The 24,527-nt window shown below is 61.2% G+C and overlaps 1 protein-coding gene across 5 annotated transcripts in view; it reads left to right on the plus strand.

Moving 5' to 3' along the window:
- HDAC4 (histone deacetylase 4) overlaps positions 1-24,527 on the plus strand; it is a 250,122-nt gene that overhangs the window by 211,668 nt on the left and 13,927 nt on the right. For 4 of the 5 annotated variants that reach the window (XM_049614549.1, XM_049614550.1, XM_049614551.1 and 1 more), the window contains exons 17-23: positions 2,130-2,237; positions 4,098-4,153; positions 5,898-5,985; positions 8,244-8,363; positions 9,140-9,237; positions 18,137-18,255; positions 19,756-19,889. In XM_049614549.1, the coding sequence (XP_049470506.1) occupies positions 2,130-2,237; positions 4,098-4,153; positions 5,898-5,985; positions 8,244-8,363; positions 9,140-9,237; positions 18,137-18,255; positions 19,756-19,889 (723 nt within the window). Of the gene's footprint in view, positions 1-2,129; positions 2,238-4,097; positions 4,154-5,897; positions 5,986-8,243; positions 8,410-9,139; positions 9,238-18,136; positions 18,256-19,755; positions 19,890-24,527 lie in introns of those variants that run through there. The other variant, XM_049614553.1, reaches the window with a different exon arrangement.

Genomic DNA, 24,527 nt, shown 5'->3' on the forward strand with positions numbered 1-24,527 from the left:
CGCTTTTCCTGAAAGTTATTCTGAATTAACATGTAGGGTGTGGGATGGTGTTTTCAGGTTGTTTGCAGACCCCTTTTCCCTTAACTGTGCTGAAAAGAGAGTTTGAAGTCAGTGGAAGCTTCTTTCAAACCAAATGAAAGGATCTGCTGCTTTGCTCACCTCCCGATCTTTTCCATCTTCCCCTTAAGGGGACGTGGTGTGGGTGAATCCCCCTCCCTGCTGGCCCTGTGGCCTCCTCGCTGGCCTGGGCGCCCTGAGCAACATGGCTCCCCAAGGGCCGTGGTGTGCCCGGCACCGGCCGCCTCCGGTACATTCCTTCTGAATCTCTGCAGGAAGTGTCCTCCAAGTTTTCCTCTGCTGGAAGAAACGTAGCAGCCCATTTGCACTTTGGTTCCTTGTTCGAGCTCCTGCAGTGGCAATGGCCCTCCTGCCCCGCCCTCGCCGGGGCTCTTGCCCCTGGAACTCAGGGCCGGAAGGCAGCCATCCCAGGCTGGCCCAGCAGTGGCAGCCTGGGACTCCGTCCTTCCCTCTGGACAAGACATCACAGGGCTTCCGCCCCGGGGTCACACACAGAGACCCGTCAGAGCGTGCACCAGGCTGGTTCCCTGGGCTCAGAACCCAGAATCCTCACGTTTTGAGGAGAAGTAACCTGAGTGGTTTTGCGTAACTGCCTTTGGTCCTCGGGGGCAGCATCCGCGCCAGCCTGCCCTGGACACCCTCGTCCTCCCTCCTGGGAGGCTCAGCAGCGGTGGTGGGATGCCCCTGCCACTCGCTCGAGGACCGTCCCCTTCGACTGTGATGAATCAGTTCTGCAGCTGACGTAGGTCGGCCCGGGCCAGCTCTTTTGAAAAGCTGCTTCCGTGACTAGCGGGATGGTATCGTTTACAACAGAAGCCGCTCTTTGAAAGTCGAATATTAATGCCGTGCAGAGTCGGCAAAGTGCAGAGCATTCTTTTGACATTTGGAAACTGTTTAAAGAACACAGAGGTTTGCTCACTGCAGAGAATAGCTGTCCTGCGGAAATGGCTTGAACCCCTCATGAATGTATTTTCAGTCGTCTCGCTTTGAAGACGAAGCTTCACGAGTTCATTGCGGGAAATGCAACCCCTGCATAACGGTCGGTGTCTTGGCCAGGCGGGCAGGAGCCCGGCTGCGCCCGGACGGACCTGGGCAGGCCCCGACGGGGCTGTGTCACCTCTGCGTGTCGCTGTGTGGGTGGCCTCGGTCTCTGGAGTCCCAGAGCGTTCAGCGCTCGGAGGGGCTGGTTTGTTGGGGGGGAGGGGTCGCTCTCAAATGGACTTCGCAGGCACCACGCTGCAGGTAACGGGCTTGTGACTGCACTGCTCCTCCGAACCTTCACCTTGGCCTGGCACCCGGGGGGGGGGGGGGGGGGCTGTGTGCTCCATCTTGGAGCTCCGATCCCACCCAGGCCCCCACAAGGTGACTTCCGGAACTGGCCGCTCCAATTTCTTGGTCGTCTTCAATGCCCACATCAGCCAGACACGTTGGACGTGTGTCTCCGTAAACAAACAAGCCAGGACGCGGACGGGAATTACCTGACCACGTTTTCCCGTGCGGGGTGCGCGGCCCTCCAGGAGGTCCCTCACGGGCTGGCTCCTCCCTTCCCACCCCACGCTCCCGTCAGACACGCGGAGTGGCTCATTCTCTTCAGCACAAAGTAAAGTCAGACTCTGGAGGGACCGGTTCTTCTTAGGTTTCGTTTTGCTGTTAGCATCGCTCACCTGCCATGAAAGCAAACAGGAACAGAGCTCGGTGTGCGAGACGCCCCTGTCTGAGCCTCGCGTACATCGGGGCACTGGAGGAAAGCGGGGGCACCTCGGGTAGGGGTAGAGGTGCGCACGTCCCATTCCTGCTGCGTTTATGGTTCTTTTCCCGTTTGGTATTTTCTGGCGTATCTTAAAAAAAAAAAAAAAGGTGAGGCCGAACGTGAGCTGGGTGTGTCCTATAATCAGTAAAAGAGAAGCGAGCAGCCCCGTACTGGGATTTTGCAGGGTTGCAGGGAAAGCCCCCAGACTCCACAAGCCCCCAGCTGCACGGCCCCCACAAGAGTCGGGGGGCGGGGGTGACAGGCCGAGACACGCCTCACTGCAGGGCCCTTGTCTCCACAGGTGGACAGCGACACCATATGGAACGAGGTGCACTCGTCGGGCGCGGCCCGCCTGGCCGTGGGCTGCGTGGTGGAACTGGTCTTCAAGGTGGCCACGGGGGAGCTGAAGGTCAGTGGGGACCCTGCAGAAACCGGCCTGGAGGAAGGCTGCCAGAGGCTTTCCAGGGTGGGGGTGGGAGGACAGCCCCCCGTGGGTCCCTCTAGACAAGGAGGCGGTGACTGGGGGAGGGTGGCTCCTGTCCAGGGGCAAGGGTGGGCCGTGTCCCGTGGGTCCCCACTCATCGATGGGAGCACCTCCGGCCTTGGTGAAAGTGCGTGATAGCACAGCGGCTCTCGAAGCTTCGGTCTCGGGAGCACCTTACACTCCCAACAACTTTGAAGAATCCTGAGAGCTTTTGTGTACGAGCTGTGTCATCACCCCGACCATACGAGAGATTCAAGCGGGATTTTCAAAACTGCTTATTAACTTGAAAATAGCAGCGACGCCTGTCTTAGTGGGTCAGGCAGTCTCAGACCTGCTCCTGCACGAGTCTGTGGCCCCACAAGGCGTGGGCGTGCGAGAGGGGACGGCGTTCGCATAGCTTTCTCAGACAGCGGTGCAGATTCCTCCTTGATGCTCCACTGCGGTTGCATACGTGGAAGTTTCTGGAAGATGAGTTGCAGTGCAGAACCTGAAACGGTAGCAGTGGGATCCTCTCCTTGGCGTTGAACCCACTGGTCTGTTGCAGGTTGGACAGGGCACCCGACCCAGTGCGGCTCATTTGGAAGTCCTGGCTCATGAGTTAGGCAGACACACCTTCCAGAATCTCGACACAGTCTGTTGCATAGTATTTAAAACATCACTGATTTTCGAAACCGTTACTCTGGGCGCCCATCTCCTCAGGAAGGTCGTCTGAGTGCAGGCAGGAGCTGGCCATGAGCTTCTCAGATGACGCTACGGTCTCGCCCTGCACTCACTTCCCTGTCCTTCCCTTTTGTTCACTCAACGGGGGAACTTTCACGAAGTCAATACGTTTGATCCCGGCATCACACGTCCTCGGGCAGAGCTGCTGTCCCCTCGGGCCTGCTGGAGAAAACGGGCGGAGGGCCTATGCGTCCCTGGCATTGCCGGCTCCTGTGGCACCAGCCGCCTGCCTCCCTTGCCCTGGCACCGTGGTGATGGAGTCTCAGGATGGGGGCATGGAGACCCCCGAGGGGGTGCCGCCTGTGCTCGGAACCGGGTGCGGGGCCCTCGCATAGGACAGTGTTGAGAGGGTGCAAAGCGGGGGCTCCCGTGTGAGTGCGTCCCTCCCTGAGCTGGTCCTGCAGCAGGCCCCGTCACCAATGCTCAGCCCGCCCCGGGGGCTGTTCCCAGCCTGACCACACAGCTCCCCGCGGACCACACAAGAGGTGCCCGTGCACATCATTTTCCGTGGCTGCTGAGCAGTGTATTATGGTTCTGTAAAGCACACGTGACTTACAGGTCCCGGGGGAGGGGGGCACCCTGTAGCCTCTGAGCTGTTTCCGCTGAGTAAATGGGTCACTTATTTTCTGCAGCGCCCATGCCCCCTGGCTCTGCGTCCTTCACGTTCAGCCCAAACTGGGGCAGGAGCCCCTTGCGCTCTGTCTGCACCCAGGGTTCCCATCAGGTGGCTTCTTGGGGATACCGGTCACGAACAGAGGGGGACCCAGGGTGCCCTGCCCACTCCCACCCAGATCCCAGAGCTGAGCAACTCCAGGCCTTCTCGTCGGGGAGCTATTGAAGGTCAAATGTCAGGGGCGAAGTCACCTTTCATCCTAGTAACCATGACAACCAGTAGACCTCCTTAAGAGCAGGGACCAGACGTCTGCCCCGTATCCTGTCCCACGGCTGTGTGCCCAGCTGTGCTGTGACTCTGTGTCCTCGTGTGTGGTCTGGGCTCATCTTCTCACTAACGTGAAACCCGTCTTTCCTCCCTGCTTGTCCCCACCTGTCTGGTGCCGTGTGCAGAACGGCTTTGCCGTGGTCCGCCCCCCAGGACACCACGCGGAGGAGAGCACGCCCATGTAAGTAGGCGCGCGGCCATTACGGGCAGGGGCTGCAGGTTTCCGGTTCCTCTCATGGGAGGGCTGGACTGCACTTGAGTGAAAATGGGGCCCCAGCTGGCACAGCTCCAGAGCCGCACAGGTGACCTTCACCCACCAGCTGTGGCGAGGTGGTGGCCTGAACCGGAGGGGGCAAGGAGAGGAACCTGCAGACATCTCTAGACATCTTCAGTCTTGTACAAAATTGGCTGGGGACTTAACCTGCACCAGAATGTGTTCATGTGGTGCTTCATTGTTCTAGAACATTCCATCCAGACCCCTCAGGTCATCTCACGTGTGGCCTTTTAGCTGACCTGCTTGTGGTTTGATACCAATGAGACTGACGTTTCAAGGTCGTGACCACAGGGGCCAGCTAGGTCTGGACTCCGTTTGGGTCTAGGGGTGCCTCTGACCATGCACACATCTGAGGCGCTGGCCGAGGTAGCGGGCGCGGCACGCAGATTGCCCCAGGTTTACCTGGGAAAGTCGGTGGCAGGTGGGGACCCACCTGGGGCAGAGTCACGGGGACCGGACCCTGGGCCTCACCAGTCGTGTACCGAGTGCCTTGGTGCCTGGGGGTGGGTTCGCCGTGATGCCATCTCGTGGGATGTGGGAGGGAAGGGCCCTGACGCCGCTGGTGTCAGTGGAGATTAGAGAGGAGACGTCCGGGCTGTGCCCCAAAGAGTAGGGTGGGTCGGACAGCACAGCGGGGACCGTGCATACGGAGCACAGCTGGGAAGCCGGGAAGCGCAGGGAGACGGAGGCAGACCCTGTCTTCAAGAGCAGCTAGAACAGGCTGAGGAGCCAGAGGCCAAACCCACACTCATGAAGGAGCCTGGGGTCTGGCAGACAGGCGAGCGGGAGCCCCGTGTCCTCTAAATCTGGAAGCGAGGGCATCAGACTGCGGTCTGAGAGGGAATCTCCTTCCCGCAGCACAGGGAGCGCGGCCTCACCTGAGCAGCCCTGTGGCCTGGGGACGCCATGACCCAGAACGCTCCGTGGCATTTGGGAGCAAGATCCTCCTTCCCCTGGAGGCCCTGTTCTGATTGGGGTCTAAGTGGTTGGGTGTCCTGAAGTGTACGAGCCGCGTGGGCTGGAAGGAAACGGGCAGCAGCGTGCTGGGTGGGTGCCCCACGGGTGTTCGCACGAGCCGTGGGTCGGGTCCCAGCCCCGGAGGAGCCCGCCAGGGGAGGGCTTACAGGTGGCTGGCCCGGATTCCAGAAACGGACCCCCCTGGGTTTCCCCACCTTTGTGGTAATTTAGGTGGAGGGGGCAGATGTGGAGAGTTTCAGTTTTACTTGAATTGGTTTGCTTTCTCACCCTCCTGAAGACTCTCCGGGTTAGTCAGTCACGGGATCGATTCTTGTGTTGTCGTCGCGTGTCTGAGAACGTGACAGATGTGCAGTAAGCAAGTAACCTTTGTGACCTCTGTGCCTGTGCGCCGTCGGGCCCCTGCAGAGGCCGGCCCGTGCGCGTTCTGCGAGGTTCTGGGGCGAGGAGGCGGGGTGTCGGTACATCGAGGGAGGGGTGCCTCACCCCGGGGCACCTCGGTCCGCGTGCGGGAGACCCGTGGGGGTCCGTCTGTGCCTCCGCGGTGTCAGTTAATGGAGCCGTGAGTTCACCAGACCCTCTTCAAATCTCACAGGGCTCTAGATGGTTCCGTCGCGTCTTGCGTAAAGGCGGATGAGAACCCGTGTTTCCTCTCCGTGTCTCCTCTCATCTGCAGGGGGTTCTGCTACTTTAATTCTGTAGCCATCGCAGCCAAGCTTCTCCAGCAACGGCTGGACGTGAGCAAGACCCTCATCGTGGACTGGGTAAGTGGGACCCCTTCCCCGAGAGGGGCTGGGGGCCGTGCGCCCCCCCTGCTTCCCCGAGCAGACAGCATCCTGTGTGCGTTTCTCCCTCCGTTGACCTTGCATTTGGGGACCTTAACTTCCTGGAAGCTACCTCAGAGACGCAGGAAGTAAAAGCTCAGACTTGCTCCGAGTCCGTTTTACAGGTGCCCTCTGCCCGTCCTGCCAGTAGCCGGTTCCTGAAATGTCTAGAGCTGTGCCCGTGACTGAGGGCGGCGGCCAGAAGAACTCGTGGAGAGGAGGGTTCAGGGGGGCGGTGCCGGCCTCGACCTCACGCGTCCACCGCAGGGCCTGGGCCAGGCTCTCCCACGGCCAGACGTGGCATGTGCATGTCAGACCCTCCTGATGGAAACTGGGTGATTACGCCCGTGTAGCCGCTGCCCAGTTTTCCTGCCGGGCCTGCCGCCTCGCCCCGGCCCCACTGCCTGGGGGGTGAACTGCGGTGTAAGAGCTGTAGGTCGCGGCTGAGCTCCAAAAGCAGTTACACAAATGCTTGTCCCGGGGATGGATGTGGACGGTGTTTACTTTTTAATCCTCCTTCATTCTGTTTGGCATTTATGATTTATTTTATAAAATTTTTAAGAGAGAAGAAAAGCAGATAGATACCCAGGGGGGATGATCGTTTGTGCCACGGACTCCTTCCCAGTTTGGGAAAAGAAACACCAAACCCCAGCCCAGCAGAAACCGGCAAGCTCTCAGGTGCCGGGCACTGGCCAGGGGCGCGTAGATGGCAGAGGCCGTGCTTAGCGTGCTCGGGTCCTCGTCCCCGTGTCCCCATGAGCCCGGCCTCCACTCCTCCCAGAGGATTAGTTAGGGGTGCTGCCGAGGTGTTCCGTGCGGAGCGGTTCGTGACCACGTGGCTAACATCCCCTCGGTCCACGACGCAGGCGTGGCCAGGACGCGGGAGGAAGTCGATGGTTGTAGGGCTGCTGACCCCGGGTGTGCGCCCCCACGGGAAAGGGCACACGCACGTGCAGGGCTGCCTCAGGTGGGGAAGGTTCCCGTCCCCGCAGCCTTGGTGCACGTCTGCTCAGCTGTGGTGGCTTTCTGGTTGATGGGATCAGGTGTCTGTCCTGCCACATCGCTTGTGGTGAGCACAGATAGCTTTTACGTTTTTTTTTAACATACTTTTTTTAATGTTTATTTTTGAGAGACAGAGACAGGGTGTGAGCAGGGGAGGGGCAGAGAGAGGGGGGGAGACAGAATCCGAAGCGGGCTCCGGGCTCCGAGCTGTCCGCACAGAGCCCAACGCGGGGCTCGAACCCACACACCGCGAGATCATGACCTGAGCCGAAGTCGGACGCTTAACCGACCGAGCCACCCAAGCCCTCCTCACAGACAACTGTTATAAATAACAAAGATACCAAGTAGTTCCCAGGCTTTAAACTCACTGGCTTGCCCACAGCTTCTCACACATGTGAAGCCAGCTGCCCATCCTGGTGGCCTCTCCAGTGCTGACCCGGGCCGTGCATGGCCTTGGGCCTGGGAGGAAGCCTGGCTGCCCTGCCCCACTTTTGTGCTTTTGACATGCAGGCATCGTGATCAGAAGCGGTTTGGGCCCGGGCGGCTCCGTCAGCTAAGCGTCCAGCTCTTAGTTTCGGCTGAAGTCATGACCTCGTGGTTTCGCGGGTTTGAGCCCCACACCGGGCTGTGTACTGACAGCACAGAGCCTACTTGGGATTCTCCCTCTCTCCCTCCCTCTGACCCTCCCCGTTCATGCTGTCTGTCTCTTTCTCCAAAGAAAGAAAGAAACTTAAACAAAATTTTTTTAATATAAATAAAAATTTTAAAAAAAAAAGCAGTTTCTTGTTCGAGCCTGGGGCCCGGGACCCCCGTGCTGTGTGCACCTGTCCCTCCCGACCCCACGGGATGGCCTCCTGCTGCACCCCAGTGTCCAGCACAGAGCCAACACCTCACACGTGCTCGAAGGGGAACGGCTGCAGTCCGCTCCCTTCTCACAGATGTGGCAGTGGCCGGACGGTTTTGTCTGGGAAACCTTGGCCTCTGGGTGGGGCTGAAACGCCCCACCCTCTTCCCCCTTGCCGGAAGCTGCACTGTGGCACGGTGCCGAGGGCAAGGGAGGCAGACGAGGACGCAGCCTGGGGCTCTACTTTCTGTCCCTGGGCCCTGCTCCCTCGGGGCCCTGCGCAGGCGCCCGGCCACGCTGGGAGCCCAGAGGCGTCCCGCTAGCGCTGGGTCCTCTGCTCCCTGCCTCCCAGGACGTGCACCACGGAAATGGAACCCAGCAGGCCTTCTACAACGATCCCAACGTCCTCTATATCTCCCTTCACCGCTATGACGATGGCAACTTCTTCCCGGGCAGTGGGGCACCAGACGAGGTGAGCAGGGGCCACCCACCCGCCCGTGTGCCGGGCCGCTCTGCAGGTGAGAGGGCAAGTGTGCGCAGCCCCTGCGCACGCACAAGCCAGGCCTCCCTGCTCGCATTCATCCCAGCGACGGCAGGCAGGCGTGGGCTGAATTCCATCACGTGCCCACGGGGGCTTTATCTGGCCTGCGGTTCCAGTGACAGACTGGCCATCACGTCTGGCTCCAACGTAGGCAGATGTGAGAGAGCCCGGGCACCCTTCCTCCTGCCCATTCCTCTCGTCCATCCGTTGGGCAGGGCGCCGTGCTGCCCCTCAGCTGTCCGGGGCCACACGGGAGGGGGGATTGGCGGCTCACAGGCTCCTTCACGGCTCCCGAGCCCCCGGCAGAGCCTGCCCTCGCTCTGAACACAGAGGCCCCGACACCAAGGGGAGAAGTTTAATCGGACTCCGGGCCTTATTTCCTGGAAGGAGGTAGGGAAGGATAGCCTCCTGTACTCGCATTTCGGTGCCTCTGTTAGTGTCTATGCCGCAGAGCCACAGGCCTTCAGACACTGCTGGGCCGTGGCCAAGGGAGAAGGGCGGCCCCACACCCCTCCAGGCACAGGTGGCCGAGAGCCCTCTCCCCGTTGTTGGGTCCTCGTGTCAGGGGCCCTGGGAGCACATGCTGGGGAGCACAGGACTCAGGCTTTGCTGCCGGGCCACTGAGCCAAGAGCCCCAGGCCAGTGACACTGGGGCCGGGTGCCCTCCAGTTGAGGGCCTGTGACACGAGCTTCTCTCTCCCACTCAGGTGGGCACAGGCCCAGGTGTGGGCTTCAACGTCAACATGGCTTTCACTGGTGGCCTCGATCCCCCCATGGGAGACGCGGAGTATTTGGCGGCCTTCAGGTAAGCGTCCCGGCTTCTTGTCCCACGGGGCACTTGTCAGACAATCGGGGGTTCCACACTAGTGTCCCCAGCTCTTGCTCGGTTTTACTGATGTTCTTGGACCTTCCTCTTCCTACACACACACACCCCAAGGCCCCTCTCGGGCAGGCCCCTCCCCCGGCATCCCTAGGGGCCCCACACGGGGGCATTTCTGTAGCAGCCTTTTCTCTTAGTTGGTTCTCAGAGCCTCAGCTGGAGTCTGAGACTGTCTTGTCACCTCTGTTCGGCAGCGGGTCCGTCTTGGGCTTTAAGCGAGACACGGGAACCCTTCTGGGTTTTGACGGTAAGGAAGTGACTGAGGCCCGGGTGAGGACCTCAGTGCGGGGCTCAGAAAGGCGGATGCTTGGTTCGGAAAGATTTCATGATCTCCCAGCTTTCCTTCCAGTGAAGTCCTTGTGGGACAATGAGAGGCAGGAATCCGTGTCCCGCCTTCCCTGCTGCGGTTCTGGGGAGGTGCGTGGCCGCCGTCTGCCCCGCTAGGACAGAGCTGTGCGACGGTTCCTTTAAACAGAGTGTTTGTTTTGTCATGAAATGGTGATCTCTCCTTTGATCTGGGCCAGGTTGAAGTAGTTCCTGCGACCAAACACAGACCCTCGGCAATGCAGGCTTTCTGCCACTTGTTTTAAGTGGCGGCCTCTCCCTTCTCCCCAGAATGTGGGGCTCTGGGGCCCCAGGGCCCCGTGAGGAGAAGGGTGCTGTTCAGCGTGCTAGGTCTCTCGGTCGTCGTTAGAAAACACGGTCGGTGTGCTGGGAATTGGAGCCCCATGAAGTTTCCTCCCTTCCTGTTTCTCGAATTCCCTGCTCTCCTTCTGCCGTAAATATAAAGCACACGTGTGTACGCGTGATGCCTGTGTCTCTGTGGACATGCGTGTGCGTGTATCCACGTGCACAGGGCTGTGAGCGTGTAGGCACGTGTGCAGGTGCGAGAGCATGTGCATGTGTGTCTCTGGCGGGGGTGGCTCCGTAGGAGGACACGTCTTTACACGTTCTGCCGTAGCATCCGCCGTGTGCTCCGGGGGGCCCCACGGGGGCCACGGGACCCCTCGTGCTCGTCTCCGAACACAGTTCCGCTCCCCAGACTCGGAACGGTTTTTGGCTCTGGCACGATGCATCGCTGTGTGGATAGAAGCTCCTTCCCAGCTGCTCGTGGTTCACGGAAGTAACGGCTCAAATTTGGTTAAGTCGAGGCAGCAGGTTAGCTTCTCCAGCAACAAAGTTGGTTTTTACAATCGCGTCCGTCACCTCCCCAGCTGGTTTCTCTGCCCTGATTTCCCCGGGTCACTTTTTCCTTTAATCTCATTGACTTAATTTTGATGTGTCTTCCTACCCCTCATCAGATATAATGTAATTTTGACAATCGCGTGCCTAACTTAAGGGAGAGGGACTCCCCCAGTGGGTACGGGATCTGGCAGTTTGCCCGTGTGCCTGGTTAAGAATCCACATCACGAAATCGAGCCTGTGCAGCGCCCTCAGTGGGGGCCTCACTGCCGTCCGTGGAACGCCTGTGCCACCTTGTCACCCCTCGGCCCGAGAACCAGCCCTCTCGGAAGGCCACTTGGAAAGTAAAGTGTCTGGGCACCTGCCGTGAGGACCATTGGTTTGCTGGGGACCCCAGGGCACGCCGCGGGCAGAGGGCGGCGCTGTGCTCGGCTGGGCTGGCCGCAGCAGTGGGGGCAGCTCTGTACTTCATGTCACCCCTGCTTTTGGCCGGGCTTCAGCCTCACTGGGTGCTCTGGGTGCTCTGGTCCTGAGACGGGGACGCCCAACACCGGGAGGTGGCCCTCCGGCCGCGGGCGACCCCCCTCCCCCAGCCGCCTGCCTGGGGCCAGCCTTTAAGATGAACCTTTCTCTCCGAGTTGCTGTTGACGTTGTGTTTTAGTCTTCTGCCAAGCGCGTACATGATGATACCTTATCAAATGAACTTTTTAAAGCTTAAATAGCCTCTTTGAAAAGGAAAATTGTTTCAGGGTTTTTTTGGTTTTGTTTTTTTTTTTTATTGATTTCAATGTAAAGTAGCACTTTGAAGTTTACAATTTATGGTTCCCTGGGCATCGATCGGCTGGGGGAAGAAGGGTCAGGATCCGTCTTCCCCTTTCTTCTGTGCGTCTCCCCCTTTCTGGGGGCCCCTGGGGACAATGCGGGCCTTAGACGCAGCACCTTGTTACTCAGACCCACGGCCTGCCACGTTGCGTTTCAGGAGATCAAGCCTGGGATGAAGAAGAGATAAGAAAATTGCCCCTAATGAAATCCAGAAGTGGCCGCACTTTCTCCTGGGGCTCAGACTTGAGGACAAAAGGCAACCCTAATTCAAACCAGCCCGTGCCAGACGGGCTTTGAAGTGCAGAAGCAGGGGCTGAGGGCCCTGGCGGACGGAGAGGATGCGCTCTCCTACCCCTCCCCTACCTGCCATCCGGTGTCAGCGCTCGGGAAGCGAAACTGGGATTACGTGTGCTTTTAGATCACAGCTTCGCTTTAAATGTGCTTTTATAAAGTGTATCAGAGATGTCAGTGAAACTGGATATTTTGAAGTGGTAACTTTAATCTTTTAACGAGTCGCGATTTGCCTTTAAGTTGAGCCACTGGGTAGATTCACGTCCTTTTCTCCAACCTTTCAAGCGTGACCCAAGGACGGAGGCTCTCGGAGCTTATGTTACTTCATAAGCTTCTGTTACTTCATAAGCTGTTTTGTGGGAGTTTGTTCCTTTTTCTTCCCAACGAAAAATTCTTTACAAAATCGTTTTTAATTTTTACTTATTGTTGTGAAATGTGCTTGGCGCTTCCCGTGTTAGCCATGGGGGCGAGCACAGCTCGGAGGCGCCCACCGCGCGGGTCTGTCCACAGAGGCTCCAAGAGTCCAGGCCTCGCTGTTGTGAAGACGTTGGATCCAAACCCCCGGACCTCGTTTGCTAGAGGCAGGGATGGCCCTGGGAGGGCGTCCACACCCCTTCCCGTGTGGAAACTTTCCCGGAGGACGTTCCGTGGTGACGTAGAAGCGGAACGTGGCAGGTCACGTTGAGCCAGCCCTGGTGCCCGCCCTCGAGGGCGGGGCAGAACCGGGACAGCAGGGCCCCTAGGCTGTGGGGCTCGCAGGCGGGTGCAGTGACAGCCGTACTCGGGCACCTGCTCGCGGGGGCATCCCCGTGGGAGCACACCTCCCAACACAGACCTGCCTGTGTCGGGAGCCGCCTCTGGGGGCCGGGACCATGGCCCCATCGGTCAAGCGTGTCAGGGGCTCTGACCAGGTGACCAACACGGCGGGTCTGAGTGTTCCACGGCTGTGCTGCGGGAGCCCCGATGAGGACTCGGCCGCAGAGCGGTCAGCTCATACTTGTGGCTTGGAGTCGGGTGCCGGGGTGAAGCCAGGGTCCTGCCCAGAGCGAGGCGGGAACCCGGGAGAGAGCACAAGTGTACTGAGCCAGAGACCGAGGTTGGCTTTGCGGCAGGAAGAGGGGGGCAGCTGGGAGAGGCCTGGGCCGTGGTGCCTGAGGGGACGGAACTGTCATGCGCAGCCCAGCAGAGACCTGCTCCTCAGGCCGGCTGTGGGTCCGTGTGGCGTCCTCAGCAGCCCCACCGCCTCTGCTGCTTGTGCCCAGGGGTGCACCGTGCTGGGGAGTTGCAGGGGAGCGCTGAGATGGGTGGAGGTGGCCAAGAGTGCAGGCCCGGGGACAGGCCCCAGGAGAGGAGCAGGACAGAGCTGGGAGCACATCGGGACGGGACATAGAGCTGGGAGCCCGTCTGTCGGGGTGGACCAGCCATGGGGAGCACGTCGGAGCAGGGCAGCCTCGGGCAGCGTGTCAGGACAGAGCTGGGAGCACGTCAGGGCCCGACAGCCTTGGGGAGCCCGAGCACAACTGGAGACGACGGTGGCAGTGGGGCCGTGGGCAGCGAGGGACGGGCACTGTGTTGGCAAGGCCCTGGATGGTGAAGGGTGTAGAGAAGCCAGCAGAGCTGGGTGCCCCACTTTGCAAATGACAGCCAGACAGGAGCAGCAGGGAGGGGCAGGGCTCAGAGCAAGGTGACCTCCCCGCCCTCTGAGGAGGCAGCAGGGGGAGTGGAGGAACATCCCCACCTCCTGAGGGCAGAGTCTGGGTTCACAGAGCGCAGGGAGCCTGGAAGTCGGCGGGGTTGCAGAGCTGGAGGTGTAGAGGAGACGGGGGCGGGTGAGGGCGCAGCCTCAGTGTCCAGCTTTGCCCTACCCACCCACTCACTCCTGCTGGCCGCGGTGCCTGTGGAGTGGAAGGAGCAGGACGCGGCCGTGGACGTGACCGTCAGGGACAGCCAGGCCAGAGCCTGTGGTTCCCGTTGTTACCGTTGCTCTGACCCTGACTCCCAGCAGCGTTCGAATACTGGATGGGCAGGCACTCCAGCCTCGTTCCGGGTGACCTTGGTGAAAATGACAGATCTCGGTGGCTCTCAAAACATGGAGCCCTGACGCCCCGAAGCCCCAGAGGCCAGGCCCAGCGTGCAGGTGGTGGCAAATCCAGATGTCAGAGCAGACACGCCAGCCCTCACGGCAAGGATGTGCACAGCATCCAACAGTAGGAATTTTCAATTACCAAAATGCCATGGCTGTTAAAATCGTGTCATCAGACACCCAGGGCACCGAGCTCCCGTGAAACCGGTTCGGGCAATTCAGCAACAGCTGTTGTGTGTCCGTCAGGCGGCTCCCGCTCACGTCAACTCTGGCTGCAGACCTTTAACTTCAGGACCGAACCCAAAATACGCGACGAGGACAGAGCAGAAGGTGTTGTCGCGAGAGCCCTCGGGTGCCACGTGACGGGGGAGGTGTGTGGGTCGGTGGTGTGGACCAGGCTCCTGGGGCACATGGAGGCCACCTCCCAGCTCCCCAGGTGCTCTCGGACACAGGTGGGCACGGGCCCTGGAGGCAGCGCCACTGGCCCGAGGCTCGTGACCACCTCGAGTTTGGTGGGTTTTGCATGGGGCCCTGGTTGAGGGACAAACCAGAAAGGCCATTTCCTGCCAGAAGCAGGAACCAAGGGCAGAATCGGTTACTGCACGTGGACTCCCCTGTGGGGTTTGCAGGTGGCGAGTTTATACGCCTTGCGTAACCAGATGTCACGGGGTGGCTTACGAGGAACGTTTCTGTTAGGTGTAAATGCCCGTAAATCCGCCTGGCTGTCGCTCCCACAAGGCAGCCGGGACTGGGAGCGAGCGTCCCCCACGGTAGCAGATCGAGTTCACGCTACCCCACCACGCCAGCTTGCGCCTATCCTGGGCACGCAGCCGTCCTCTGCGGAGATCCGCGGTGCGGACACGGACAGACGTGTGCGCCAGCTGGCGGGCGCAGAGTGGCCGGTGAGCCTCAGGCTTGAGGGGGGGCGCCGGCCTCGGCCCTGCCGAGGCCTCGGGAAGGGAGCGGGCGGCGTACCAGGGCCTCCCGTGGGGCTGCGCTCGGGGCGAGCGTGCAGCGAGGCGCCAGGCTCTGTCACTCAGCACTGCTCCGACCATCTGAGCTCCAGCCCCCAGGGCCAGGCCATGCCGAGGGGGCTCTGGGGCCATGGGACCCGGCGGTGTGGCTCCTGAGAACCGGGTGCCCTCTGCTGTCCCGCAGTAAGGGGCGCACCAGTCACGGGCACGTGCCCATCTCTTCTCTGGGAGACGCGCCTCCTCCCGCGTCTAAGCAGACGGTGGGGAGCGTGCGGCTCTGGGAAGCTCCCCCCTCACCCCTCTGCCTTCACGTTGCCCTGAGGAACGTCCACGGTGGCCCCACAGGAGCGCTCACCTTAAAGTGATGATTTGACAGAAGGCCTGCAGTAAATATTGACATCTTGTTTTCAGAGACCAAGTTGCTTGTTAAAATTTCATTCTAGAAATGAAACCTGAGGCCAGATTCCCATTTTCTTTGCAACACCGTGAAACATAGATGTTTTGCACAGGGGTCCTGGATGGGATGATGACGTGGGGGTTCTAGAAGGCCGATGGGACCGTCAGGAGGGCACATCTGGCTCCTTTCCTAGAGGCCAAGAAGCAGAGTCCCGTGGAGCGGAAGTGACCTCTTCCAGGGCCTACCTACCGAAAACCGGCCTGGAGACCCACCGTGCGCCCGCCTGGCACTCACCACGCCTGGTTTTCGTGGCTTTGGCAGGTGATTGAGATCACAACCTGCGGGGCTCCAAAGCCGGAAGTAAAGCGAGAGTGCGTGCTCGTACATCAGCTGCCCACGCTTGCGCGTGGCCGATGGGCCTGTGCCCCCCACACCCACACGGACACGTGGGGTCAGCCTGTTTCGCGTCTTGTTTTTCACTGGCTTTTCAGTGATGCCACACAGCCAGCGTGGGCGCCGGGCGCTGTCTTGGTATTAACTTCCTCCCGTGCTGTTCTTGTTAACTTTGTGGCGGGGGGATTAGGAACAAAATAGCTCAGCAGTCCTTCAGAGCAGAGAACGAGGCCCACAGCACGCGCTGGCTTCAAAACGGCTGCTGGAGCCCTTTGTGAACGAGCCGGCATCTACAGAAAACGTCCGTGGTTCTCATCGCCAAGATGAGCCAGGCACGTGGCTGAGACTGTTCTGCCTGAAGACAAAGTTCAGCGAAAGCCGCTGGCAGGCAGGTGTCGATCGGCTGGGGCCGCCGAGAGCCACCGCGGGCGACCCGGGTCCTCAGAGGGGACCGTCCTGTGTGGGTGGGAAGGCAGAGTGCGTCCCTGGTCGTGACGTGGACACGGGACGAGCACCGGGACCTCCTCGCCTCCGGCCTCCGTGGCAGGGCGCGGAACCCCAGCCATGGCGCGTGTGCTGAAGCGGACAGTTTGTGTAAAGACTGCGGTTTGCACGTTGCGTTCACGGAATCTGAGGGCTTGTGCTGCAGCGTCCCAGCGGGCACAGAGAAAGGTGCTCAAATCCAGGGCCGGTGTCTGGTGTGAAGGATGCTAGCAACGTCATCGCGGCAGAGTCTGAAGCGGACGTGGGCCAAATCCCACCTCGTGTCTTTTTAAGTTTGAGTGGAACAGGCCACGCGCATGTGTTCCCGTGTGGCTGGGGCTGTTTTCGCACGACCGGGGCCGTGTCGGGTGGTGGCAACAGGCCCCGTGGCCCAAAGACTCCGTTTCCTCTCGGGCCCTGGGCGGGAACACCTGCTGGTCCAGACTCACATGCGGTGCCCTGCAACCCCTGACGGACGGACCCCACGGCGCCGACCCTGCTGGAAGCTGCCCTCACCAGCCCGTGGCTGAGGCGGTCCGGACACAGCTGTACGAACGGGGCCCAGCCTCAGAGGAAAGAAAAGTAGAAGCCGAGAGAGCCTCCAAAGCCAGCCCTGATCTTCTGGGCCTGCCCAGTGGGAGGTCCCAGAAGCGGGCTCCCGGGCCGGCCAAGGGCCTGGGGTGAAGTCGGTGGCGGACTCTCTCGGTGCCTGACGTGATCAGAGGGAAGCCCGGAGGCTCCTCCCACATCACAGATGCTCTCCTCTCGGACGGGCTCGCTCTCTGGGTCTTCCGGCACCGGCCCGTGCGCGTCCCGCGGGTCTTAACCTCGTGCGCTGAGGTTTTCGTCACTTCCGCTGCCTGAGGTCAGAGGGACGTCTCAATGCGATCATGTCTGAGAGTTGTTCCCGAACGGAGAAGCAGTTCATTTTTGGTTCTGCTGGCCCAAGCTGGTGCCTTATGGAGTTGACTTTGCTGACTTAAGTGGCGCATTTCGTGGCAAATTTTATTTTATAACACAAAGCATGAGAGACTGGAGGCTCTCCCACCAGCCCTGCTGCCCTCTGGCCGTGGTGTTCCCGCTGAGCAGGCGTGAGAAGGGCCCGGGTGGGCCTCCGGAGACCCGTTTGACTGAGTTGAGAGTCCGAGATGAGCAGTGGGGCCTGTGGGCCTTTGGAAGGTGCCGGACAGGAAGTGGCCTTTGGTGCAGCACAAATGTGGTCCGGCCTGCACGACCCTGGGGGAACCCAGGTGACGAGTTCCGTGGAGGCGCACCCAGCCTGCTCCAGGCCCCCGGCCCCTGGGTCCGCCTCGCCCAGAGGGAGGAGGGAGACCCGGGAAGTCTGGTGATGGATTCAGAATCGAATAGAGCAAGCTTAAGTGACGGATGAAGTCACATAGCTTCCTGTTGTGACACGTCCTCCATTGTAGCCGGGCGGGTGTCATTAGACCACATGCGAGTGGTTGTTTTGTGTTAAGTGTTTTTTCCACTGTTCATGGGGCCGTTTTCCTCATTTCCCTAATGTAACTAAACCACTGGACCTCTCGGTGGGTGTTTACACCTTTAGCCCGTCCGTTGTCTTAAATGTGCTTATCTGGTGTCCCCGTAAAGATCCCAGGTGTCCGATTAACCCACTGAGCGCCCCCGCCCGTGTGCCTGCCGGCCATCCAGTCGCTTGTGGCTGGCGTGCAGGAGCGAGCGGGGCCCCCCTCCGGGCCAGGGCTGCTCGGGGGCTCCCTGTCCTCTCAGCCCCACAGCTGTGGGTCCCTGGTGCCGGGGGCAGTCGGTGACTGTGCCTGTCTTGAATCCGGGCCACGTGAAGGGAGATGGGGGGAACAGAGGCACCCCCACCTACAGGAGCGAGACAGCACCTACAGGGAACTGAAAATGAGGCATGGGGAAGATCTTTAGCAGTCTGGGTGGCTGGTGCTGCGGGGGTTATAGGTCCCCCAACATAATCAACCAGCCTCCTCCAGAACCCCTGTGTGGTGGCTTCCCTGGGCATTCACGTCGGGGCTTAGTGGTTCAGGCTTTGAGGGTGCTGTGAAATGAGCCGTGATCACCTTCTGGGTGCAAGTCCTCCGATCCCAGCCCCCGTGCGGAGCCCTTATTCTGCTGACCCGGGTGGGAGATGGGCCAGTCTCCTCCCGGCCGTGCCCCCTCAGCTAACCCAGTGTCGCCTTCTCCTGCCCTTCGCAGAACCGTGGTCATGCCCATCGCCAGTGAGTTCGCCCCAGACGTGGTACTCGTGTCTTCAGGCTTCGACGCCGTGGAGGGCCACCCCACGCCACTCGGCGGCTACAACCTCTCCGCCAGATGTAAGTCGGGTTTGCAGATCGCCCAGGAACACAGTCTGGATTCTGCTGTTTTTACGGTTAGGCGTGCTCTGCATTTCAAGCCTCCCCTTTAGCAACGATAGGAGGAAACTGTCCGTGTTACATCTTACCAAAAACGTGACCGTGCCTGCCGCCCCCAAGAACACAGGGCAAACGGTGGATGCACAGGGTGGCCCTCGCGGGGGCCGTGCCCCAGCACAGACCTCAGAGCCCTCCCTGATGCCGGCTCGGGGCCCGGGGGCCCACACGCCGCCCGGGCAGAGGGCCAAGCGTAGCATCACGCCCAGCGCCCCTCCGTGCGTGGCCAGCCTGCTGCTGGCCGTGTTCTGAGCTTCTCCACTTACAGGCTCCCCTTGGAGACCACGTGGGTTCAGGCCCAGGCCTCCACGACAGAGCAAGGCCGTGGAACGTTTGGGTTTCCCGTTGGAGATAAAAGTTAGTTTACACTACCGTGTAGGCTGTTCGGCGTGCGATAGCGTCACGTCTAAAACCACGTATGTGCTTTAATTAGAAGTTATTTTATTGCTGGCTTTGCGGGAGTTGTGACCACCGATCGCCATGACAAACGTGACGATGATGAACAAGTTAGAGATACTGCGAAGATTACCAAAACGTGACGCAGAGACACAGAATGAGCAAGTGCTGCCGGAAGAATGGTGCCCACGGACCCACGGACTTGCCCGACTCAGGCTTGCCCCAGACCTTCCCTTTGTAGAAAGTGCAGTAAAGGCTGAGGCGCCTGTGGCCCTCCGGGCAGCCTCGGGGCCCCATCACCGTTCCCGTCAGAGATGCAGCCGAGGCTCTGGGAGGTCATGGCCCAGCGTTGGGCCCGGGCCGCTGATGGCGGCCTGTGACGGGGCCGCTGAGGGCGGCACGGCTTTCGCCAGCTCTAATAAACATCAGAACGTGCCGGTGAGGACGGTCATCACCACTACCCGTCATGCGTTTTCTGCTGGTGGGAGGGGAGGTGGGTGCAGAGGGCATGCTGTGGCTCCTGATGAAATCCAGACACGCCAGACGTGGTGTGTGAGTCCGGGAGGGGCCCGCACCATGGCGCGTGTGCCCGTGACTGTACGTGCACACGCGTGTGCCCAGCACACCGGCCGACCAGACCCCTGCGCCTCTCCCTGGCCCCGAGGCTCCCGGGACACAGCCTCAGGGGCACATTCTTGGTGCCTCTTCTGTGGCCCCAGCCCAACAACCGAGGGGCTCCTCCGGGGGCTCCTTCCTTTCCCCCAAACGAGATGATTTGCGGCATTATAAAATCAAAGCACCAAACCGTAATTCCTACTCTCGAACAGATCAAACAGAATCCCAAACCGAAATTCCTCAATGAATTTATTACAATCAGACCTGGCTTCTATTATGTGTTTCGGAGCGCCAGCCCCCTGGGTCTCTGTAACGTGATGTAATGCGTCTCTGGGTGCTTTGATCCGCGGCCCGCCCTCGCCCTCCGCTCACGCCTCCCATTTCCTGTTGCAGGTTTCGGGTACCTGACGAAGCAGCTGATGGGCCTGGCTGGCGGCCGGATTGTTCTGGCCCTGGAGGGGGGCCACGACCTCACGGCCATCTGCGACGCCTCGGAAGCATGTGTTTCTGCTTTGCTGGGCAACGAGGTAGGAGGCGCGGGGCGTCCGCGGCTGCTCTGTGCACAGGCTCGGGGCTCGGACCTGTGGGCTCTGGTGCATCTGTACTCAGGCGGGGGTCATGTCCGCCCACCCCTCCCCCCTGCACCCCATAGCAGGACCGCTGCACACTTGCACAGTGCCCTGGTCATGGCTGGAAGGGTGGGAGCTGAAGGGCTACCCAGAACCCTTTTCTCTGTAAAGGTGGCTTGGGGTCCTGTGTTGTAAAGGTACCGCCTCTGTTTGTGGGTTTTCTCATCTCCCCACTTCCTCCGTGGACAGTCCCTTCTCAGAGGGGTTTGAAGGTAAATTCTGGGGGCAGCATCACCGTGCAGGTTTGCAGACTGGGGCATGAGGTCCCGGCAACACCCAGACTTGGGGCCCTGTCCCCACCCAGGCCACGGGACAAAGTCAGGGGGATGCTGGCTTGCACAGCTGAGCTCGGAGGGTCTGGACCGGGGAGGGAGCTTCTCAGGGCTCAGGGGAGAGTGTCCCCGGGAGCGCTGTGTCCCAGGGCGATGCTGGGCCGGGCTGCCCCGGCCCGGCTGGGGCCGCAGGTGGGGAGAGCTGCCCAGCCGTGGGTGGACGGAGGGCGGGCGGGCAAATGCCTCCTGCAGCGTCTGAAGTGTGACCCGAAACTGGTCTGTAGTTCCCACTTTGGTTTCCCGAAATGTGCTCTTCCTGACGTTTTAAAGCCATCCGCGGGCCTTTGGACGTGGGGTCACACGCCTGTGTCCTGACCGCCTCGGAGGAGCGCGGGGCGGGTTCCGGTCCCTCACAGCACTGCTTGTTCTCGTCGCTCGCTGTGGCACCGCCGCGCGGTCTGAGGCCAGCCGGCCGGTGTCTGGGGGAGCACAGGCGGGGCTCCCTAGATCACAGGCCCGACCTACAGCAGGGAGGGGCCGGGGGCCCAGGCTCACCAGACACAGGGCCCACGTGGGGGACGTCCGGAGGCGACCCACGAGGTCTGCAGTGTGCGAGGACACGCTCCAGCCGGGCGGATTCCCTGGGCGTCCGTGGGGACGCCGCCGTCCCCGTGTGGGTCTCCCTCCCCCTGTTCACCTGGACTCAGAGGAGCCCGAGTGGCAAGGCCCCGAACTGCGGCTGGAGGACGCACGGCTCAGGACTCCGCCTGACCGGAGTGGTGCCTGATCCCCGGGCCACTCGTGGGTGCTCCCAAGAAGATCTGGAAGGCAGGGTGGCCCGGAGGATTGGGGCGGGAGGCCCAGGCGGAGACGGCCCCTGTGGCTGTCAGGCTCTGCTCTGGGCTCCAGTCAAGCAGGCCCTGGTGGGGAGGGCGCCCCTCCCGTTCCACTGAGCCCTCTGTCGGGAGGCCCAGAAGCCCAGGGAGAGGGTGGTGCTGTGCGGAGTACCGGCCGGTTCCCCCGTGTGGGGCTGCCTCTGCCTGGCCCAGGAAGGCCCCTGTCGAGGCCCCTTTCTTGTGCTGTAGACGCCGCGTCTCAGCCTGGGAGCTTGAGCCAGTTAGGGCTCCGCCAGGAGGCACGTCTCCCAGAGCGGGCTCTGGCCCACCGCACGTCTGCCCTCCTAGACCCCCGTCGGGATCACGCAGCGGGCAACAGGGCCCGCACGGCGTTTGAGGAGGGCTCCAGTGGAAGGTGCAAAGTGGGGCTCAAGCAGGCACTTGAGGGCGCTTGTGAAATTTGACTGCATCCCACGGGACGCGGTGGGACGACAGAGCGCAGACAGGTCTCCAGTGACAGAATGCAGGGCTCTGTCCTCCGGCCACTGGCGGTCAGTATTGTTCCGTTTGACTTGGGTGAGCCGTCAGCAGCACGCTGTGGACACGGCAGGGTGAGACGTGTGGCCTGTGCCCCTCCAGGCTCGGGGTGGACGGGGCTGACAGGATGACATTTGGAGGCAAACGTGAGGTCTGAATCCCAAGGCCTAGTTGCAGCCACGCGAGCTCAGGGTCACGTGTGAGCACGGCCTGTCGGGGGTTCGATCCTCGGGCAGCCCTGTGTGTGTCCTCTGGGTGAGGTGGCCAACAAGGAGAGGAAGGCAGGTGACCCTGGGGGGTGTGGCAGCAGGGAGGAGAACCACAGCGTCTTGGTCCTGGGCCCACACACCCGGAGGAGGGCGCTGGCCCAGGGGGCTGTCCTAGGACCGCAGTGGTGGAGACCCTCCCGTGCTTCCTGCCCAGCAGCCCTGGATGGCCGGGCTCAGGGTCTGGAGGAGCAGGGTCTAGACCCTCGCCACCAGGGGCACCAGGGTGAGTAGGACCAGGAGCCAGAGTCACCGGCACCCAGCTCCCGGAAGGACTTGCTTCCACGTGCCCCGTGGCGCCCGGGCCGTGGCCAGCGGTGGGGCGTGGGCGGTGGGCTTCAGGGGGCTCTGTGTTCTCCTGACAGCCTTTTGTCACGCATGCTGTGTAGACCACGGAGCTTGGTGGCAGACCTCCTTTCCGGTCAGGTTGTTAGCAATGCGCTGGGCTGTTCTGGAGTAAAAGACGGGCCTGCTTTTTAACGTGTCCACACGTCACCACCCTTTCTTCACAGAAAGCAGCCGCGCCCCCAGACTGTGTGCTAGAGTTTAAGAACAGCTGAGCAATATACTCAGACCATCCTGAAGCTTGTCGATTGTTACAGCTAGTCGCTTTACACAACGATAAAGCCCGGGCCTGGTCCCGCTCCCTGGGCGTTTCCCTTCTACGAAGAAGACGTTTTCCTTAAGCACTAGTTGTATCGAGGTCTCTTGAAAGTCTTTCTCCTGCAAGGAAGTTGCACTGAGCCCCGCTCCTCCTCCCTGCGGGCTTTCCGGGCTGATGCTCCGCGCGTGGGACAGTTTGGCACGCAGCCGCCGCGGCCTGCAGACAAGCGGTCGGACCGTCCCCTGGGCCACCGGGCGACGGCCATCTGAAGTCCGGCCTTGCTCCTGAGAGCCGTTTTACGTGATGGCTCCAGCTTTAGGTTTTCGCAACCACCGGTGACAGTTGACAATGGAAAATCATTTGAATGTGCCGCATAAGTATCATAGAGCAAGCGGTGTAGGCAGACATGCGGGGAGCCCAGCAGGTGGGCACCGAGGCCTCCGGTCTGACTTGCAGCAGTGAGGGGCCCGGGGCACGGGCCCCCACAAGGGTAGGGTTTTTTGGGCAATTTCTGCTTAATCATGGGGTATTTCAAAGTTATGTACTGCCGCTCGGCCCACGTCCAAGATCGGTGGAGAATGCTGGGGGATCAGGTGAGACCGGCGTTGAGGAAGGTGTGGGGGGATCTGGCCCCTCGTTGCACCCTCACGCTTAGGAAAGGAGCCGGTGCGACCGCTCCCAGTGGTCACAACAATTGCGAGTGAGAGATGGGGACACGGAGAGACACAGAGATGGGAACAGACAGATAGGGAGACCAGGAGAGACAGAGGCACAGAGATGGGGACAGAGACACACAGGGACAGGGACGGGGAGACAGTGACAGCCTGACAGCCAGTCTTCATTCTCTCACGTGCACCCTCACCTGCACACGCCCTCACACACGTGTTCACGCTCCCTGTCAGTCCCCCTCAGGCCCGCAGTGACCATTTGGGGGGGCCAGCAGGCGCTTGTGGGGGACACAGGATCTCAGATTGTGTGCACCGGGGCCAGGGTGACGAGTCACCCGCTGACCAACGTTTGGAAGGGCGGGCCCGCGCCGTGCTCTATAAGTGGGGAGAGCTGTACCTGCCCTGGCACAGAGTGCCCTCCTCGCCCCATCATCGTGACAGTGGGATGAAGGGCATGTGGTGACAGGCTGACCCTCCCTGGCCCCCTTTGTAGAACGAGGATGAGGGTCCACGCGGTCGCAGGCTGCCTGGTTCCGCTCCCGGGGTGGCGGCTGAGCAGGGCCCGTGAACTGCCTGTCCAGCAGGTTCCGTTACCGCCACACTCCCACTGTGGCCCTGCCAGCAAGAAACACTGTTCACGGGGCTCACCTTCGGGGGGTGCTATTTTCAACGACTCCCCCTCTTCCAGGAGGAGCCGCAGCTACGAGGACAGAGCCAGACGGAAGGTGGGGCGAGGGTGCAGGGAGAGGGGAGACGGGGGAGCTCTCCGGGGTCGGTCCCAGGACACGGGACCGGGTCCTCCGCACGGCTGGAGGGACCCCCAGGGGGCTGCCCCGCACGTGCCTGGGGAGGGGGCCACCAGCAGCTGTTAGAGAAGGCTCCGCGACGTTGCAGGCACGGGGACGCCCTGAGCCCGTAGCCACTGCTTCCCCAGGACGATGGGGCCGCTGCCCGAGCCTGACACGTGGTCCCCCCAGCCCCCGCAGGCACCATCCAGAGCCCACTAAGCTCCCCGAGCCCCACTGCCGGGCCCTGCCGCCCGCTGTGTAGACGAGACGTGGGGAGCCCACCTCACCCGGGCTGTGGGTTAGCGGAGGCGGTGCTGGCTGTGTGTCTGAGCCCTTGACCAATTTTCCCAAAAGGAATCGTGATTTGTAGTTCTTAGTCCTCCTGTGGCTTGTGTTTGCATTTCAAAAACTTTGCTGGAAACCAGCCCCTCGTGTTCTACAAGCCTTTGTGTTTTCCCCAGAAGAGCTATGGAAACGGCCGCTGACAGAGACGGTTAGGGAGTTGTGGCCGCGCCCCTGCCACGGTTCCACGCACCACGGCTGCCCAGCCCGAGCGGGCAGACAG

The sequence above is a fragment of the Panthera uncia genome, assembly GCF_023721935.1.
Source record: "Panthera uncia isolate 11264 chromosome C1 unlocalized genomic scaffold, Puncia_PCG_1.0 HiC_scaffold_3, whole genome shotgun sequence".
NCBI lineage: Eukaryota > Metazoa > Chordata > Mammalia > Carnivora > Felidae > Panthera > Panthera uncia.